Here is a 20722-nt window from a genome sequence, read left to right as displayed (position 1 = left end):
ATAAGAAAAAAAATATAAAAACCCACTACACTGTAAAAAAAAAAAACCCACTAAACTAAATTTTAAAAAACTGTAAAAAAAATTATAAAAAATAAAAAACAACATGAAAAACCTTTTGAAAAAATATATTAAAATATTTTAAAATATATATATATATATATATATAAAAAATAAGTCAACAAAACAGTAAAAAAAATCCTGTAAAATAGTAAAAAAAAAAAAAAAAAAGAATCTTTCCAGCCTCTCCTCAGACTCTGCTGTTGTTAAACTTTCTGTCTTTGATAAAGTTTTTATTTTTGGCGCTGTGTTTAATGAAACTGCTGCCTGCTGCTGCGGCTGCTGAGAAGCTTTGAGCTGCTGTTTAATCTGCTGCATGACTCGTCACAGCAACAATCTGATGGGTTTATTTATCGTCATGGTGACGAAGAGGAGCAGCAGAGGAAGACTAGACCAGGTTCCTGCTGTTCCTGGTGCTGTGTATTAATGTTCTCTTCCTGTTCCTCTGTTCTGTGTTTGTCAGGAACCTGTCGAAGCGAGGCGAGACGTTCGGGATCAGCCGGATCGGCAGCAGGATCAAAGGTGTGTTCAAGAGCTCCACCATGGAGGGCGCCATGCTGCCGCCTAGCAACGCCAACGACCTCGACGACGACCAGGTACGCTCCACCGCCGTTACTACAGAAATAAATAAAGTCTCTGTAGAGTCCTGCAGCTCTGTGGAATCAGAACAATCACAACAACTCAAACAGTCTTTGGGCAGAATAACACAGTTAGAATGACAGAAATCAGAAAAACCAAAGTTGGATTTATCTGATAAAAATTTTAAAAAAATTTGAATAAAATGGAATTATTTATATAAAAGATTTTCCAAGGGCCCACAAGTGTCACGAATGTTGTAAAAACATCCAGAAAATCACCCAAAAAAAAGGACTTAAAATTACCCCCAAAAAGATAGAATATGACTAAAATGACACAAAAGACACAAGACACACAAAAAAACGTCTTTGTGCAGAATAACAGTAAAAATGACATGAATCATAAAAAATGAAAAGTTGAATTTCTCTTTTTTTGAAATAAATTGCAATCTATATATACACAAAACTTTTCCAAGTGGCCCCAGGTGTCACAAATCTTGAAAAAAAACTTTTCATAACCGATGAAGCGTTCAAGGACCGTCAGGCATTATCGCTGAATTTTCTGTTTGTTTTTTCACAGTTTCTTTCCTTTTACAGAAACAAAAACCTTCCTGTTAGGATTATACCTTAATAAATTTGGATTAGTTTCACTTTACAATACTGTAATGGATTGTATTAAAAACGTTAAAAAAAAAAATTAAAAATCTGTCTGCAGCAGAAGTGCTGAGAAAGACAAATGCACCAAATAGTGCAGTAAAAATTATACAAATAAATATATTATTATTATTATTATTATTATTATTATATATTTTAATTAATAAAATTGATATTTTGTAATTGACAGTACATGTAGTACTATAAGGTATATATCTATTAACAGAAATACAGGAAATTCAAAATTGTATAAAATTTAAAAAAAAAGAAAATAATTACTTTACGACATTTCTTTTAATTTAAAAAACATAATTTCTGTAGTCAGCAGTGTGTTTTAGATATAGAAAGGTGTTTTTCTTCCTGTTTTTAATTTTAGACAGTGATGTTTGCCTCAGATCTGTTGGTTTGTCCCATGTAAAGTGTTGTGTGTCTCCTGGTCAGGTGGAGGAGGCCACGGTGGTGATGGAGGACGACTCCCCAGCAGAACCCTGCTCCGCCCCGGGTTCCCTGAGGAACCTCTCAGCCTGGACCATCTCCATCCCCTACATAGACATCTACGACGACGACGCCAAGAGGGACAAGATCCCCGTCTTCTGCATCGACGTGGAGCGCAACGACAGGAAGGGAGGTCAGGAAGAAGAACCTCTCAGACACAGAACAATATCTGGTTCTGACTAGAAGAACCTCTCAGACACAGAACAATATCTGGTTCTGACTAGAAGAACCTCTCAGACACAGAACAATATCTGGTTCTGACTAGAAGACACACAGAACAATATCTGGTTCTAACTAGAAGACACACAGAATAATATCTGGTTATAACTAGAAGACACCGAATAATATCTGGTTCTGACTAGAAGACACAGAATAATATCTGGTTCTGACTAGAAGACACAGAATAATATCTGGTTCTGACTAGAAGACACAGAATAATATCTGGTTCTAACTAGAAGACACAGACTAATATCTGGTTCTAACTGGAAGACACAGAATAATACCTGGTTCTAACTAGAAGACACAGACTAATATCTGGTTCTAACTAGAAGACACAGACTAATATCTGGTTCTAACTAGAAGACACACAATAATATCTGGTTATGACTAGAAGACACAGACTAATATCTGGTTCTGATGTTTAATAACCTCCGAACCGTTAATCTGATCCATCTGCTTTAAATACAGCACATGGAAACCAGACCTATAAAGAGAAGAAAAGACTTGCAAACAGAATTCCCAATCAAAAAAAAAAAAAAAAAACCCAAACATGAAAAGCATCACAGGTTGCACAGTAACACTGTTCTCACTTGTCTCTTTAGAAGAAAAAGGCCGTTATATAATATAATAATCTACAACAGAGGTCTCAAACTCAAATTACCTGCTGGGGGCAGGATCAAAATGACCAAAAATGACACAAAAATGCAAAAAAAGACACAAAATGACTGAAAAAACACTAAATTACCTTAAAAAAAGACACAAAATGAGAGAAAGATACACAGAATTACCAAAAAAGACAAAACATTATTTAAAAAAGACACAAAATTATTTTAAAAAGACAAAAAATTATTTTAAAAAGACACAAAATTATTTTTAAAAAGACACAAAATTATTTTTAAAAAGACACAAAATTACCAAAAAAGACACAAAAATATAAAAAAAAGGCACAAAATTACCAAAAAAAAAATTAATTAAAGGGCCTTTCTCAGGTTTCCAGTGGTGTCACATTCGTCTCGTTTGGCCCATCAGAGGCTCCGTAGTGATTTCAGTTATTACATCTTTTTCTGTGACATTTATTCCTCAGAAAACCGACGTTTGTGCTGATTTCACCTCTACAGCTGACACAGTGGACTTCAAATGAATAAAAAATCATTAATAGTATGACTTTTGCCAGTTTTTCTGTCCTTTTGGCCATATTATGCTCTAATATGTATCAACAGACTATAATTGACCCATTTTTAATGTTATTTTATGTTAATTTTAGACAAGTTTAGGTGCAAAAACCTGAACTTGTCTCAAAGCAAAGCATAAAATTAACAAAAAAGACACAAAATTACAAAAAAACAGTGACACACATGAGAACTTGTTCTAGTTATTTGTGTATTTATTGGGTTGTTATTTATTGAAGTTTTTTTTAGGGGTTAAATGATGTTTTAGCTGAGATAATGTTGTGATGTGTTGTTGTTTCAGCCGTGGGTCATGAGACAGAGAAGTGGTCGGTCTACAGGAGATATCTGGAGTTCTACGTCCTGGAGTCTAAACTCACTGAGTTTCATGGTAAAACTCAACAACTCTCACACTACTGAGACATGTTTTCTATATTCTAATGACAATATTACTCTAGTTAAATACTGCTGTTTCTGTTTAGATTCTCTCTAATCAGCTTCTTTTATCCATTTCTTCTTGTTTTCCTCTCAGGAACATTTGCTGACGCTCAGCTTCCCTCCAAAAGAATCATTGGACCAAAGAACTATGAGTTCCTGGCGTCCAAGAGGGAAGAGTTTGAGGAATATTTACAGGTATTTACCTGATGGGAGCAACAGTAAATCTACTAGTTCATAGTTTTAGCTGGAAGTGAAAATAAAATGGATTATATTGATAAATCAAATGACTTTTATGAACTGAATCCAGTTCCTGTTGATCCTAAAAAGTCTTAGAAGGCATCGAAATTATTAATGTGAATTTAAGACCTTAAATCATGGGTCTCAAACTCGTGGCCCGCGGGCCAATCGTGGCCCTCGTGATGATATTTTGTGGCCCCCACCTTGATATGCAAGTTTAATGTGAGTTTTATATGAATGGCACTTTACCGTGTTGTGTGTGGAAGGTCCCTTTAATTACTGTTTTTGGTCATTTTGTGTCTTTTTTAAATAATTTTGTGTCTTTTTTAAATAATTGTGTGTCTTTTTTTTTATATATAATTTTGTGTCTTTTTCTAATAATTGTGTGTCTTTTCTAAGTAATTTAGGGTTTTTTTTCTGTCATTTTGTGTCTTTTTTGGTAATTTTGTGTCTTTTTCTAGTAATTTTGTGTCTTTTTGGTAATTTTGTTTTTTTTTCTGTCATTTTGTGACTTTTTGTGGTAATTTTGTGTCTTTTTCTAATAATTTTGTGTATTTTTTGGGTCATTTTGTGTCTTTTTTGTGGCTGTAAACATGACAATACTTCAAAATGTTGAGAAAACTGTTGTGTTTTTTTTACAACACTGTTGTGTGTGTGTGTCTGTTTGTTTCTCTGTGTGTATAATATGTATATAATGTATATATAATGTGTGTGTGTGTGTGTGTGTTGTACCAGAGGCTGCTGCAGCACCCAGAGCTCAGTAACAGTCAGCTGCTGGCTGACTTCCTGTCTCCTCACAGCGTCGAGTCTCAGTTCCTGGACAGGATGCTGCCAGACGTCAACCTGGGTACACACACTATACACACTACACACTATACACACTACACACTACACACACTACACACACTACACACACTACACACACTACACACACACTACACACACTACACACACTACACACTACACACTACACACACTACACACACACTACACACACACTACACACTATACACACTATACACTACACACTACACACTACACACACTACACACACACTACACACACTACACACACTACACACTACACACTACACACACTACACACACACTACACACACACTACACACACACTACACACACTACACACACTACACACTACACACACTACACACTATACACACTATACACTACACACTACACACTACACACACTACACACACACTACACACACTACACACACTACACACTACACACTACACACACTACACACACACTACACACACACTACACACTATACACACTATACACTACACACTACACACTACACACACTACACACACACTACACACACTACACACACTACACACTACACACTACACACACTACACACACACTACACACACACTACACACACACTACACACACTACACACACTACACACTACACACACTACACACTATACACACTATACACTACACACTACACACTACACACACTACACACACTACACACACACTACACACACTACACACACTACACACTACACACTACACACACTACACACACACTACACACACACTACACACTATACACACTATACACTACACACTACACACTACACACACTACACACACTACACACACACTACACACACTACACACTACACACTACACACACTACACACACACTACACACACACTACACACTACACACTACACACACTACACACACACTACACACTACACACACTACACACACTACACACACTACACACTACACACTACACACTACACACACTACACACACACTACACACACTACACACTACACACACTACACACTACACACTACACACTACACACACTATAAACACACACTACACACACTACACACACTATAAACACACACTACACACACACTACACACTACACACTACACACACTACACACTACACACTACACACACTACACACACACTACACACTACACACTACACACTACACACACTATAAACACACACTACACACACTACACACACTATAAACACACACTACACACACTACACACACTATAAACACACACTACACACACTACACACACTATAAACACACACTACACACACTACACACACTACACACACTACACACACTACACACACACTACACACTACACACACTACACACACTACACACACTACACACTACACACTACACACACACTACACACACTACACACACTACACACACTACACACTACACACTACACACTACACACACACTACACACACTACACACTACACACTACACACTACACACACACTACACACACTACACACACACTACACACACTACACACACTACACACACTACACACTACACACTACACACACTACACACACTACACACACACTACACACTACACACACTACACACACTACACACTACACACTACACACACACTACACACACTACACACACTACACACTACACACTACACACTACACACACACTACACACACTACACACACTACACACACTACACACTACACACTACACACACACTACACACACACTACACACACTACACACACTACACACACTACACACTACACACACTACACACACTACACACACATCACACTACACACACTACACACACACTACACACACACTACACACACACTACACACACTACACACTACACACTATATTATAATATTTATATTTATTTACTCTTCTACTGAAACATCACTGATCCAGGTTAAAGTGGCATTAATCATATAATAATCAAAATGTGATGATAAAGATTTATTATAACGTCCAAATGAGTCAATGGTGGAAGAAATACTCGTTTCTTTTAAGTGAAATAATGACCAAAATGTAGAAAAACTCTTAGAATAAACTGTGGATAAATAAAGTTTTATCTTAACCTATAATAATGCATCATAATTATGTGAGTACTTTATATGTTATTATGCATAACTTTCCTGAGCTGTGGTATTAAAGAAATGTTCTTATTTATATTATTTATGTTTATTTCAGTCGTATCATCCAGCCCGGCCGCTCCAAAAGTTTTAGAGTTTTCCAAAATAAAATATAAAATATTTCCCTTCTTGAGATTTTATTGCATCAAGACAGACAGACACAATAAAATCCCCTCAGTTTATTATTGTATGTTGATGGATCTACAGTATAAACTCAGCTGGTTTTGGTTAATTTACCTGCATTTATTTTATTAATTTCACGTTTTGTTTGAACGTTTGTTTGACAGGAAAGATCTTCAAGTCCGTCCCGGGAAAACTGATCAAAGAGGTGAGATCTGCTGCTGCTGTATCAGAAAGATTTGTCCTTATTTTATTACATAAAAAAAAAAAATAGAAATATATATATATATATATATATATATATATATATATATATTTCTATTTTTTTTTTCATATGTAATAACGAGCTGGTGCAAATCTGTCTGAATGTTTTTATTCAACAAGTTCTCAAATTCTGCAAAGTATTAGCTGATATCTGCTACAGCTAATCCAGTAATTATTATGATAATAATGATTATTATTATTTAACCCTCTGAACCCCACAAAGATCTAAAAAAAATCCAGCGTTTATCGTAGAAAGAAACTCAATATTTGAACTTTCCGACGTTCCTTCAAAAGATCGTAAGTTACAGAAAGTTTCTGTTAGAAAAAGTGACCAAAAGGAAACTTAAAACATTGATATCTCAGGGAAAAACTCACAAACATTCACTGAAAATCTGTTTACACAGAGCAGAGAGGAGAGGACAGGAGAGGCTGTTTACACAGAGCTGAGGGGAGAGGACAGGAGAGGCTGTTTACACAGAGCAGAGAGGAGAGGACAGGAGAGGCTGTTTACACAGAGCAGAGAGGAGAGGACAGGAGAGACTGTTTACCCAGAGCTGAGAGGAGAGGACAGGAGAGGCTGTTTACACAGAGCAGAGAGGAGAGGACAGGAGAGGCTGTTTACACAGAGCAGAGAGGAGAGGACAGGAGAGGCTGTTTACACAGAGCTGAGAGGAGAGGACAGGAGAGGCTGTTTACACAGAGCAGAGAGGAGAGGACAGGAGAGGCTGTTTACACAGAGCAGAGAGGAGAGGACAGGAGAGGCTGTTTACACAGAGCAGAGAGGAGAGGACAGGAGAGGCTGTTTACACAGAGCAGAGAGGAGAGGACAGGAGAGGCTGTTTACACAGAGCAGAGAGGAGAGGACAGGAGAGGCTGTTTACACAGAGCAGAGAGGAGAGGACAGGAGAGGCTGTTTACACAGAGCTGAGAGGAGAGGACAGGAGAGGCTGTTTACACAGAGCAGAGAGGAGAGGACAGGAGAGGCTGTTTACACAGAGCAGAGAGGAGAGGACAGGAGAGGCTGTTTACACAGAGCAGAGAGGAGAGGACAGGAGAGGCTGTTTACACAGAGCAGAGAGGAGAGGACAGGAGAGGCTGTTTACACAGAGCAGAGGGGAGAGGACAGGAGAGGCTGTTTACACAGAGCAGAGAGGAGAGGACAGGAGAGGCTGTTTACACAGAGCAGAGGGGAGAGGACAGGAGAGGCTGTTTACACAGAGCTGAGGGGAGAGGACAGGAGAGGCTGGAAACATGACAATACTGAGAATATGTGGAGAAAACTGTTTTTACAACATTCGTGACACTTTTATCAGATAAATTCTCCCTTTTTCCTGGTTTCTGTCATTCTAACTGTGTTTTTCTGCATAAAGACAGTTTGAGTTGTTCCTGTTTGTCTGGTGAAGAGTTGGATGGATGTGAATGTAGAGAACCAGAATCCTCCTCTGCTTCTTCTTGTTCTCCTCAGTAACAGTAGTTTCCATCATGAACTCCCTGTGGGTGGTGTGTTGAGTTAAACAGGGATCAATAATCAGTGAAGCTCCTCCAGGGTGCTGGGTGCCTGGTGTGGTCCTGCAGTGCAGCTGTTCTCAACCTTGGGGTCGGGACCCCAATTGGGGTCTTGAGATGATTTCTGGGGGTCGCCAAATCATTTTGGAAGTCAGCTCTGTCTCCACTGTGTTAAAGTGTTCATGTGTTCATGTGTTTTAGTCTTTTTGGTCACTTAATGTCTTTTTTTGTGTCTTTTTTTGATAATTTTGTGGTCAATTTGTGTCTTTTTGGTAATTTTATGTCTTTTTTTTATCATTTTGTGTCTTTTTTTGGTCATTTTGTTTCTTTTTTGGGTCATTTTGTGTCTTTATTTGATAATTTTGTGGTCAATTTGTGTCTTTTTGGTCATTTTGTGTCTTTTTTTTATCATTTTGTGTCTTTTTTTGGTCAATTTGTGTCTTTTTGGTCATTTTGTGTCTTTTTTTTTTATCATTTTGTCTTTTTTTGGTCATCTTGTTTCTTTTTTGGGTCATTTTGTGTCTTTATTTGATAATTTTGTGGTCAATTTGTGTCTTTTTGGTCATTTTGTGTCTTTTTTTTATCATTTTGTGTCTTTTTTTGGTCAATTTGTGTCTTTTTTTTATCATTTTGTTTCTTTTTTTTATCATTTTGTGTCTTTTTTTGGTCATTTTGTGTCTTTTTTGGGTCATTTTGTGTCTTTATTTGATAATTTTGTGGTCAATTTGTGTCTTTTTGGTCATTTTGTGTCTTTTTTTTTATCATTTTGTGTCTTTTTTTGGTCAATTTGTGTCTTTTTGGTCATTTTGTGTCTTTTTTTTTTATCATTTTGTCTTTTTTTGGTCATCTTGTTTCTTTTTTGGGTCATTTTGTGTCTTTATTTGATAATTTTGTGGTCAATTTGTGTCTTTTTGGTCATTTTGTGTCTTTTTTTTATCATTTTGTGTCTTTTTTTGGTCAATTTGTGTCTTTTTTTTATCATTTTGTTTCTTTTTTTTATCATTTTGTGTCTTTTTGGTCATTTTGTGTCTTTTTTGGGTCATTTTGTGTCTTTATTTGATAATTTTGTGGTCAATTTGTGTCTTTTTGGTCATTTTGTGTCTTTTTTTTATCATTTTGTCTTTTTTTGGTCATCTTGTTTCTTTTTTGGGTCATTTTGTGTCTTTTTTTGGTCATTTTGTTTCCTTTTTTAGGTAATTTTGTGTCTTTTTTGGGTGACCTGAACTGTGCGTGTGAGATTGTGTTCAGTGAGCGGGGGTCACGACTCAAAAAGGTTGAGAACAGCTGCTGTAGTGGACTGTGACGTCTGTTCTCATGTGAACACTAACAGATGTTTGTGTGGTGTTCTAACTCTCTCCTGAGCAGAAAGGACAGAACCTGGACCCGTTCCTCCAGTCCTTCTTCAACTCCTGCGAGTCTCCCAAACCCAAACCCAGCCGGCCAGAACTCACCATCCTCAGCCCGTCTGCTCACAACAACAAGAAGGTAACACACAGGAAGTTCTGCTCTGAAGACACTACACAGCTTTATAGAAATTAAAGCAATCTAGCAAACACCAAAATAATCAAATCTATCCATCCTAGTATCCCAGTTTCTATTCATATCAATCATTAGGATGTCGTTATATTGCAGCTATTTTATTATATATCATGAGAAAAATTGTCTGTTTTTCTTTGCAAAATAAATAAATATATTTTTTTTTTATGAAATATTTTTATTAACATGAAAAACAGGGAGGTGTCGATACTTTTTAAAATGAGTATCGTATCCGGATACAATGTTTTAGTATCGATACTTTTTTGAGTATTGATACTTTTGACAACCCTAGAATTAACCAAATGAAGCAGAATTAGCCGGAGTCTGAGGGAATAAACGTCTCTGTTGGAGATCCGTGTCCATAAAACTGTGATTTTAACGTAAGAGGACCAAACCAGAACCAGAAGCAGCTTCATCATCATGTAATGATCCTGTTTTGCCACCAGGGGGCGCTAGTTAGCTGTTTATTTGCCTGTGACCTGAGTTTAGGGGTAAAGGTGCTGTCAGAGCTCAAAAAAATAATGCTGAAAATGTAAAAACACACTGATAATTGTAATGTGTATTCTTAATTTTATTTAAATAAGTTATTTAGTCTTTAAAATGTTTGTATTTGTTTGTGTTTTTTTATCCTTTACATTTTTCCTCCTATTTATTATTCAAAAGATATTTGTTTTGGTATTATTTTGGGCACATTTACGGCTTATGCATTATTTATTTATCATGTTATTTCTGGAGGATGCATGATGCAAAAATAAAAAAATAAATGACTATAAATAAGTAAATGGGCCAGAGATAATATTAAAATATAAAAAATTAATGTAGGTGTTACTGTAATTATTTAAAATAAAATGTGAAATAAATTGATATTTTGATATTTTTTTGCAGTAATAACCCTATTTGTTAATATTATTAATTTATTTTTAAATTCAATTATTATTTATTTTATTCATTTATTTTTTTGCAATATTTTTTTTCTTTTTTAAATTAAAAAATCCTTTGTATTTGTTTTTTTCTTTGTATTTTTTTTATTATTTAATTTATTTTTTATTTTTTATTAATTAATTCAATTTTACATTTTTGTTTTTGTTCTTTTATTTATTTTGCTTTTTGCATTTTATTTTTTGTAATTATTTTTAATACTTCTATATATATATATATATATATATTTTTTTTTTTTTTTTATTCTTTTTCTCCTTACTTTTCCTGTTATTTATTTATTTATCACTCAAACACATGTATGCCTGTATTATTTTTGCTCAGTATTATTATTTTTAATATTAATAATGCTGTTGGACCTGCAGCTGTTCAACAACTTGTTCCAGAACAACGCCAACGTGTCGGAGAGTTCTGAGAGGAAACGTAATGAAAACTGTTTCCTGGAGATGATTTCTGTCGACGGCATGTACGACTACATGATGTACGTCGGTAAGTCACAACTCATTTATTTCACTTTTTCTGCTGCTGAAGAATTTATTCTGGATGTTTACAGGACAAATATTAAAGCAGAACTTCAGATTTTATATATGAAACTGATAAAACAAAAATAAGTCTTAACTTTCAGAACAGGTCACAAACTTTTTATGTATTTTTTCATTTCTGTACAGCTGCAAATAAATAAATAAATGACTTTATATATAAATTAAGATTCCATTAAATGTACCAAAAATAAATCTAGGTGATACGGTAATTATTTAATAAAATGTGACATAATCATAATTATACATTTATTTATGTATATTATTATAATAATTATTATTATTATATTATTTATTTTATTTTTATTAATAAACCTATTTTCTTTTACTTACTTTACTTTGATTTCCATTTTATATGTATTCATTTTTAAATTTAAATGTTATTTTTTTTATTAATTACAACATTTTTTTTTATTTGTTCGTTTTTAAATGTTTGTATTTGTTTGTTTCCTCCTATTTATTACTCAAACATTTATTTCAGCATATGGATTATATTTATCAAGTCATTTCTAGAGGAAGATAAAATATAAATGACTGGATAAAAAGTAGTTTTATATGCTTTTAAATGTACCAAAAATAAATGTAGGTGTTCCAGTAATTATTTGATAAAAATATAAAAAATATATTTCTATTTAATTTATTTAACTTTCTATTTAATTTCTATACATTTATTTTAATTAATTGATTTTTTAAAATTTAATTGTTACCAAAAATAAATGTAGGTGTTACAGTAATTATTTGATAAAATGTAAAAAATTATTAAACTTAAAAATCTATTGATTTTAATTTATTGATTAAAAAAAAAAAATGTAACTATTACGAAAAAAAATAAACATAGGTGTTACAGTAATTATTTGATTTAATTATTATTATTATTATATATAATATTATATATAATTTATATATATAATATATTATATATATTATAATATTATTATTATTATATAATATATTATTATTATTATTATTCTATTTAATTCATTTAACTTTCTATTTAATTTCTATTTATTGATTTTTTTTTTTTTTTCAATTATTGCCAAAAATAAATGCACGGTGTTACAGTTATTATTTACCTTTTGTATTAATAAACCTATTTAATTTCCATTTAATAAATTATTTTATTATTAATATTTTAAAAAATGTATGTTTATTTATTTATTTTACATTTATTTAGTTTCTAATTTATGTAGTTTCTTTGCATTTTTTTATTATTTATTATTTCTGGGACATTTAATGGCATGTGGACTTATTTATCGAGTCATTTTTTTATTTATATTTCCTTTTATCAGCTTCTGCGCTCCATAACTCCAGCTGTGAAAATAAAAGCCAGTGAATAATTACAGTCAGTGAATCCAGACCACCCTTTAAATCTTCCTCTGTGTGTGTGTGTGTGTGTGTGTGTGTGTGTGTGTGTGTGTGTGTGTGTCTCTGTGTGTGTGTGTGTGTGTGTGTGTGTGTGTGTGTGTCTCTGTGTGTGTGTGTGTGTGTGTGTGTGTGTGTGTGTGTGTGTGTGTGTGTCTCTGTGTGTGTGTGTGTGTGTGTCTCTGTGTGTGTGTGTGTGTGTGTGTGTGTGTGTGTGTGTGTGTGTGTGTGTGTGTGTGTGTGTGTCTCTCTCTGTGTGTGTGTGTGTGTGTGTGTGTGTGTGTGTGTGTGTGTGTGTGTGTGTGTGTGTCTCTGTGTGTGTGTGTGTGTAGGTCGGGTGGTGTTCCACTCCTCCGCCTGGCTGCATCACTGTCTGTCAGCAGGTCGGATCCTCTTCAAGAACTCCTTCGAGGCGTTCATGGATCAGTTCATGCAGTCGAAGCTGGAGACGCTGCTGCAGGAGCACCACATGGTCTCCCTCATCACGCAGCTCAGAGGTGATATTAATAATAATAATAATAACAATAATAATCATCATCATCATCATCATAACAATAATAATAAAGGGCTAAAGTTTCCATGTCCAATTTAATGCGTCAACTCTTTCTCAGCAAAGATTTTTTTTAAAAAACAAGTGTTATTTTCCCTTTTTTTGCAGATATTTTCAAATTCTGCATTTTTTTTATGTAATCTTTTATGTTGAATTTTTTTGTGTTTTTTCTTGTATTTGTGCATGTTTTTCATTTTTGTGTGTTTTTTTATTTTTGTGGTTTTTGTGTGTTTTGTAATTTTTTTGTGTTTTTTATGTGTGTTTATTTTTTTTTGTGTGGTTTTTGTGGGTTTGTTTTGTGTTTTTTGTGTGTTTGTTTTGTGTTTTTTGTGTGTTTTTTATGTGTTTTTTGTGGGTTTGTTTTGTGTTTTTTTTGGGGTTTTTTTGTGGGTTTTTTATGTGTTTTTTGTGGGTTTGTTTTGTGTTTTTTGGGGTTTTTTTGTGGGTTTTTATGTGTTTTTTGTGTGTTTGTTTTGTGTTTTTTGTGGGTTTATTATACATGTTTTTGTGGGTTTTTTATGTGTGTTTTTGTAATTTTTTTGTGTGGTTTTTGTAAAAAAAAAGTTTGTTTTTGTGTGTTGTGAGTGTGTTTTTATGTCTTTTTTGTTTTAAAAAAAAAGTGTTTTTGTGTGTTTTTTGATGTGTTTTTTGTATTTTTTGTGGGGTTTTTATGTGTTTTTGGTGAAAAAGTTCTGAAAATGCTTCATTTTAACTGTTATGTTGCAAGAATTTGAATATATTCCTTGTAAAATGATGGATTTTCAACATAATGTGTTGTTTCATCAACACAATCACAAAACCTGTTACTGTTTGATCTGAAACAATCTTTTTAGAGTCATTTTTTAAGTAAATAGGTCCTCTGTTGATCCTTCACTATGAAAGCATTAATAATTATAAGTTACATTAATTCCTTTGGGTATAAATTCATCCTCTAATCTTTATTTCTCAGTTGTATTTACAGTAAATGTTTGAGGGATGATGAATGCTTTGGGAGTCTGGAAAGTTTTGGTTTGGTTTCCTGCAGAAGTGCTAAAAATGTGTTCTAAAAACAGCTGCAGAACCTCAGACTGGTTCAGAGCTGAATCATGTTCCAGTGGTCGGTCTGAGACAGCAGAACGTGTTGGGTTCCAGCGTTTAGGAACCGTTCCTCCTCTGGAGGTGAGAATAATAATAATAAAGTTTTGTTTCCCGTAGACGCCGTGTTCTGTGAGAGCAGCGAGGAGAGAACCAGCGAGGACAAACAGCTCCGAGCCAAGCAGACGTTTGACGAGATGATGAAATATTTACCAGGTCGGGTTTTTATTTATTTATCTCACAACAACCACAATGAAGATGATTTATTCTCCTCAAACACCACAGGGAATGTGGAATTGTTAAAATGCACAGGAATAAAAAATAGTTCTGTTAACTTCTCTCTCATCTTATATTTGTTTTTGGACACATTTTAAATAACACATGAAGAATAAAGTGATTCTGATGGAAATATCAACATTTTAAGCCTCTTTTGGTCACTTTTTATAGTGGAAGGTTGTCCAAAATTTGAAAACAAAAAAGTATTTTATCACCATTAAGAGTGATGCTATACTATAACATAACTAGTGTTATAATTTAGAGTGTTATCAAAGTAGTAAGACGTAAGACGTCCAAAAATGCATATATATATATATATATATATGTATATATACATATATATACATATATACATATATATATATATATGTATATATGTATATATATGTATGTATATATGTATATATATGTATGTATATATATGTATATATATATATATGTATATATATATATATATATATGTATATATATATATATATATGTATATATAGAATGATAGTATGTCAGAAAAAATGAAAGAAAATGCTCAATTGTTCAATTATATACATATATGATACATATTTTAGAATAATCTGTTAAAAAATGACAGAAAACACTAAATTATGGGATGTCCAAAAATGGAGGGAAAAAATTTAAAAGATTTTAAAACGCCTAAAAATGCTTAAAATGGACCAATTATAGTCTGTTGATACATGTTATAGTATAATTTATATATAATATATATATATAATAAATAGCAAGAAAAACACATATTATGGGATGTCCAAAAATGGCCCACTAACAAAAAAAAGTCATACTATAGCATGTTGATTTTTGTCAAAAAATGGTCAAAATTTTTAATGCATAAAAGATTGTTGACATAGATTGTTGATACATGTTATAGTATAATCTGTTTAAAAAAATGACAGAAAAACACCATATTATGGGATGTCCAAATATGGCCCACTAACAAAAAAGTCATACTTTAGCATGTCGATTTTCGTCAAATTTTAAAAATGCTAAAAATGCACCAATTATAGTCTGTTGATACATGTTATAGTATAATCTGGCAGAAAAACACCAGATTTTGAGAAGTCCAAAAATAAAATAAAAAAGTCAATTTGTCAAAAATGGTCAAAATTTTAAATGCCTAAAAATACTAAAAAATTGACCAATTATAGTCTGTTGATAAATGTAGTAGTTTACTTTGTCCAAAAAAAAGCGAGAAAACACCAATATTATGGGATGTCCAAATATGACCAGTTAACAAAAAAGTCAGACGATAGCATGTCGATTTTTGTAAAAAAAAAAAATTGTCAAAATTTTAAATTCCAAAAAATGCTTAAAATTGGTCAATTATAGTCTGTTGATACAAATTATAGTGATATCCGTTTAAAAATGACAGAAAAACACCATTTTATGGGATGTCCAAAAATGGCCCACTAACAAAAAAGTTATGTTGATTTTTGTCAAAAATCGTCAAATTTTGAAACGCCTAAAAATGTTAAAAATGGGTCAAACTGCTCTATTACACTGTGTTTATACATATTATAGCAATAAAACAGTGAGAGTTCTCCACTCAAACTAAAACTTTTACTAATTTATCTCAGTTTAATATAAATATTAACTGTCGTCTTCAGGAACGTGACAGTTCTCAGATGAAACCAACAGAGGAAATGTTTCATGTTTCATGTTTTTAAACGTGTTTTTCATGTTTTTTCAGACTTGGTGGTGAAGCTCATCGGTCCGGAGGCCAAATACGACGGGATCCGCCTGCTGTTTGACGGCTTCCAGCAGCCGCTGCTCAACAAACAGGTAGACAGGAAACCAGCCAGCAGCTCCATGATCACAACATGATTATATTTACTACAGTTATAATAATAATAACCATAACTATCTGAGCTTTATTTAACTTTGTGTCCAGATGACGTACGTCCTGCTGGACATCGCCGTGCAGGAGCTGTTCCCTGAACTCAGCAAGGTAAACAAGTGACACAGGAGAATGTGAAGACCTGACAGAGCTCCTGGTCTGTTTACGTCCTCAGAACGAGCTGTAAATAAAGTCTGTCTGCGCTCTGAGGACCATGGAGGCTTTGGTTCAACTGTCTTGTTTCTGTGCAGGGAGTGAAGGACGCGACCGTCATGTGAAGCAGAAACAGAAACAGAAACTGGATCCACGTCCTGATGATGATGATGATGATGATGATGATGATGATGATGATGATGATGATGATGAAGTGCAATAATCAACGGTTTCCCAACACCTCTGGGATCATCTTTACATTCCAATGTATATAAAAGCACCAATAAAAGATCTATATTTATTGACGTCACTGCAATAAAACGCTGTCTGTCGTCTTTTCTTTCTACACCAACAACAACAACAATAATAACCAACACCAAGTTATTAAGAGTCTGAACTCATAAAGGTTCAATCATTCAGTCACACTATAACATAACTAGTGTTATAATATAGAATCTTATCAAAAATATGGGAGAAATGCTATAGTATAGTAAGGCGTCCAAAAATGCAAATATATATATATATATATAATCATAGTATGTCAGAAAAAAAAGAAACAAAATGGTCTAAATTGTCCAATTATAGTCTGTTGATTTATATTTTAGTATAATCTGTTAGAAAATGACAGAAAAACACCAAATTATTGGATGTCCAAAAATTGGGGAAAACAAAAAGTCATACTATAGTATGTCTATTTTGGTCAAAAAAGGTCACATTTTAAAAATGCTCAAAATTTAGTAGTGTACTTGCTTCAAACTAGACAGATAAACACAATTTTATAAGAAGTCCAAAAATGACCGCCTCAAAGAAAAGTCATACTATAGCACAGGGGTCTCAAACTCAAATTACCTGGGGGCCGCTGGAGGCAGTATCAAAATGACCAAAAAAAGACCAAATTACAGAAAAAGACAAAATGACTGAAAAAAACACTACATTACGTTAAAAAAATTACGTTAAAAAGACACAAAATGACCCAAAAAATACACAAAGTGACCAAAAAGACACAAAATGATAGAAAAAAACTAAATTACTTAAAAAAAGACACACAATTACCAAAAAAGACACAAAATTATTAAAAAAAGACAAAATTACCCCATAAAAGTAATTAAAGGGACCTTCCACACACAACACAGTAAAGTGCCATTCATATAAAACTCACATTAAACTTTCATATCAAGGTGGGGGCCACAAAATATCATCACGAGGGCCGCAATTGGCCCGCGGGCCGCGAGTTTGAGACCCCTGCTATAGCATGTCATATTTTTTGGAGTAAATGACATAAAAATTTTAAACGGCCCGAAACTCTCAAAATGTTCTTATTATTGTCTGTTGATATGTGTAGTAAGGCGGCTTTTGCAGAAATTTAAAAAAAAAAAACAGATTTTGAGAGGTCCAAAACTGGAACAAAAAAAAAGTCATACTATAGTATGTCGATTTTTTGATAAAAATCATAAAATTTTAAAATGGCTAAAAGTACTCAAAATAGACCAATTATAGTCTGTTAAAACATATCAGAGCATATTATGGCCAGAAATGACAGAAAAACATCAAATTATTGGATGTCCAGAAATGACCCACTCACAAAAAAGTCATACTATAGTATGTTGATTTTTGTCAAAAAAACTTCAAAATGTAAAATGCCTAAAAATGCTCAAAATTGACCAATTACAGTCTGTTAATACATATTATAGTATAATCTGCCCAAACGAGGGCGGACAACACCATATTATTGGATGTCCAAAAATAACCCCGTATAAAAAAAAGGTCATACCATAGTATGTCAATTTTTCTCAAAGATGGTCAAATTTTGAAATGGGTCAAGAGATACATGGAACCCATAATGGGAGTTGAACCCAGACGTACTGGGAACCCTAACCACTAGACCATATAAGAACATGTCAGGATATCAGTAGTAATATAGTTTGTCCAAAAATAGCGAGAAAAATGGTCAAATTTCATCGAGGTAAACAAGTGACAGAGGAGAATGTAAAGAACTAACAGAGCTCTGTGTCTGTTTGGATTGTTAAACAGAGAGACGACTCCAGTTGTTTCCTAGAGGGAATCTGTTTACGTCCTCAGAATGTAAATAAAGTCCTGTCTGCTGTTGGAGGACCACGCTGGGTTTGGTCGAAGTGTTTCATTCAACTGTTGTTTCTGTTCAGGGAGAGAGGGAATCTACCGTCATGTGGAGTTTTGTCAAAAAAGGTAAAAATTTTAAAATGCCTAAAAGTGCTCAAAATAGGTCAGTTATAGTCTGTTGATACATATTAGAGCATAATATGGGCAGAAATGACAGAAAAACACCCTATTATGGGATGTCAAAAAATGACCCGCTAACAAAAAAGTCACACTATAGCATGTCGATTTTTGTCAAAAATGGTCAAATTCTAAAATGCCAAAAAATGCTCAAATTGGACCAATTATAGTCTGTTGATACATATTATAGTATAATCTGTTCAAAAATGTCTGAAAAACACCAGATTTTGAGATGTCGAAAAATGAGAAAAAAACAAAAAAGTCATACTATAGCGTGTTGATTTTTGTCAAAAATGGTAAAATTTGAAAATGGCTAAAAATGCTTAGAATAGGTCAATTATAGTCTGTTGATACATATTAGAGCATACTTTGGGCAGAAATTACAGAAAAACACCATATTAAGGGATGTAAAAAAAATGACCCGCTAAAAAAAAAGTCATGCTATAGCATGTTGATTTTTGTCAAAAATGGTAAAATTTTAAAATGGGTCGATTAAAGTCTGTAAATACATGGAATATTTCCCATACTGGGAGTTGAACCCAGGCCGCCTGGGTGAAAACCAGGAATCCTAACCGCCAGACCATATGGGAACATTTACATCTTGCTATATACATAAATAGCAAGAAAACACCATATTATGGGATGTCCAAAGTTTGGGAACGAAAAAAAAGTCATACTATAGCATGTCGTATTTTTGCAGAAAAAGACATAACATTTTCAATTGGCCCGAAACTCTCAAAATTGTCTTATTATTATAGTATGTTGATGCGTGTAGTAGGGGGGGCTTTTGCAGAAATGACAAAAAAAAAGCCACCAGATTTTGAGATGTCCAAAATAAAAATAAAGTCATAAAAAAAAGTAGATTTTTGTCAAAAATCATCAAATTCTAAAATGCCAAAAAATGCTCAAATTGGACCAATTATAGTCTGTTGATACATATTAAAGCATAATATGGCCAGAAATGACAGAAAAACACCATATTATGAGATGTCAAACAATGACCCGCTAAAAAAAAAGTCATACTATAGCATGTCGATTTTTGTCAAAAATGGTCAAATTGTAAAAATGGCAAAAAATGCTTAAATTGGACCAATTATAGTCTGTTGATAGATATTATAGTATAATCTGTTAAAAAATGACAGAAAAACACCAGATTTCGAGATTGTCGAAAAATGAAAAGAAAACTAAAAAGTCATACTATAGCGTGTTGATTTTTGTCAAAAATGGTCAAAATTTAAAATGGATAAAAATGCTCAAAATGGACCAATTATAGTCTGTTGATACATGTGGTAGTATAATTTGTCTAAAAATAGCAACAAAAACACCATATTATGGGATGTCCAAATATGACCCGCTAACAAAAAAGTCGTACGATTTTTGTCAAAAATGGTCAAATTTTAAAATGCCTAAAAATGCTTCAAATTGAATATATTGTGGATTTTCCAAAAACACCATAATGTTGTATGTCATTAAAAACGTA

At 33.4% G+C, this 20722-nt stretch overlaps 1 protein-coding gene and 1 non-coding gene across 5 annotated transcripts in view; one reads left to right on the top strand and one right to left on the bottom strand.

Moving 5' to 3' along the window:
* LOC131990923 (sorting nexin-14-like) overlaps positions 1-17300 on the top strand; it is a 50533-nt gene extending 33233 nt beyond the window's left edge. For 3 of the 4 annotated variants that reach the window (XM_059356157.1, XM_059356156.1, XM_059356158.1), the window contains 13 exons: positions 521-653; positions 1728-1914; positions 3471-3557; positions 3699-3799; positions 4577-4688; positions 7109-7149; positions 10077-10196; positions 11549-11672; positions 13417-13581; positions 14829-14924; positions 16687-16778; positions 16888-16944; positions 17085-17300. In XM_059356157.1, coding sequence (XP_059212140.1) covers positions 521-653; positions 1728-1914; positions 3471-3557; positions 3699-3799; positions 4577-4688; positions 7109-7149; positions 10077-10196; positions 11549-11672; positions 13417-13581; positions 14829-14924; positions 16687-16778; positions 16888-16944; positions 17085-17111 — 1342 coding nt within the window. In that variant the 3' untranslated portion in view covers positions 17112-17300. Of the gene's footprint in view, positions 1-520; positions 654-1727; positions 1915-3470; positions 3558-3698; positions 3800-4576; positions 4689-7108; positions 7150-10076; positions 10197-11548; positions 11673-13416; positions 13582-14828; positions 14925-16686; positions 16779-16887; positions 16945-17084 lie in introns of those variants that run through there. The other variant, XR_009396091.1, reaches the window with a different exon arrangement.
* A 2460-nt stretch (positions 17301-19760) lies between these two features.
* trnae-uuc (transfer RNA glutamic acid (anticodon UUC)) lies at positions 19761-19832 on the bottom strand. Its single transcript has one exon. It is a non-coding gene; the product is annotated as a tRNA-Glu (tRNA).
* Positions 19833-20722: the final 890 nt, after the last annotated feature.

This window comes from Centropristis striata, chromosome 18 (genome assembly GCF_030273125.1).
Source record: "Centropristis striata isolate RG_2023a ecotype Rhode Island chromosome 18, C.striata_1.0, whole genome shotgun sequence".
Classification (NCBI taxonomy): domain Eukaryota; kingdom Metazoa; phylum Chordata; class Actinopteri; order Perciformes; family Serranidae; genus Centropristis; species Centropristis striata.
The sequence above is the reverse complement of the archived record's forward strand: the minus strand, read 5'-3'. Positions and strand labels throughout refer to the sequence as shown.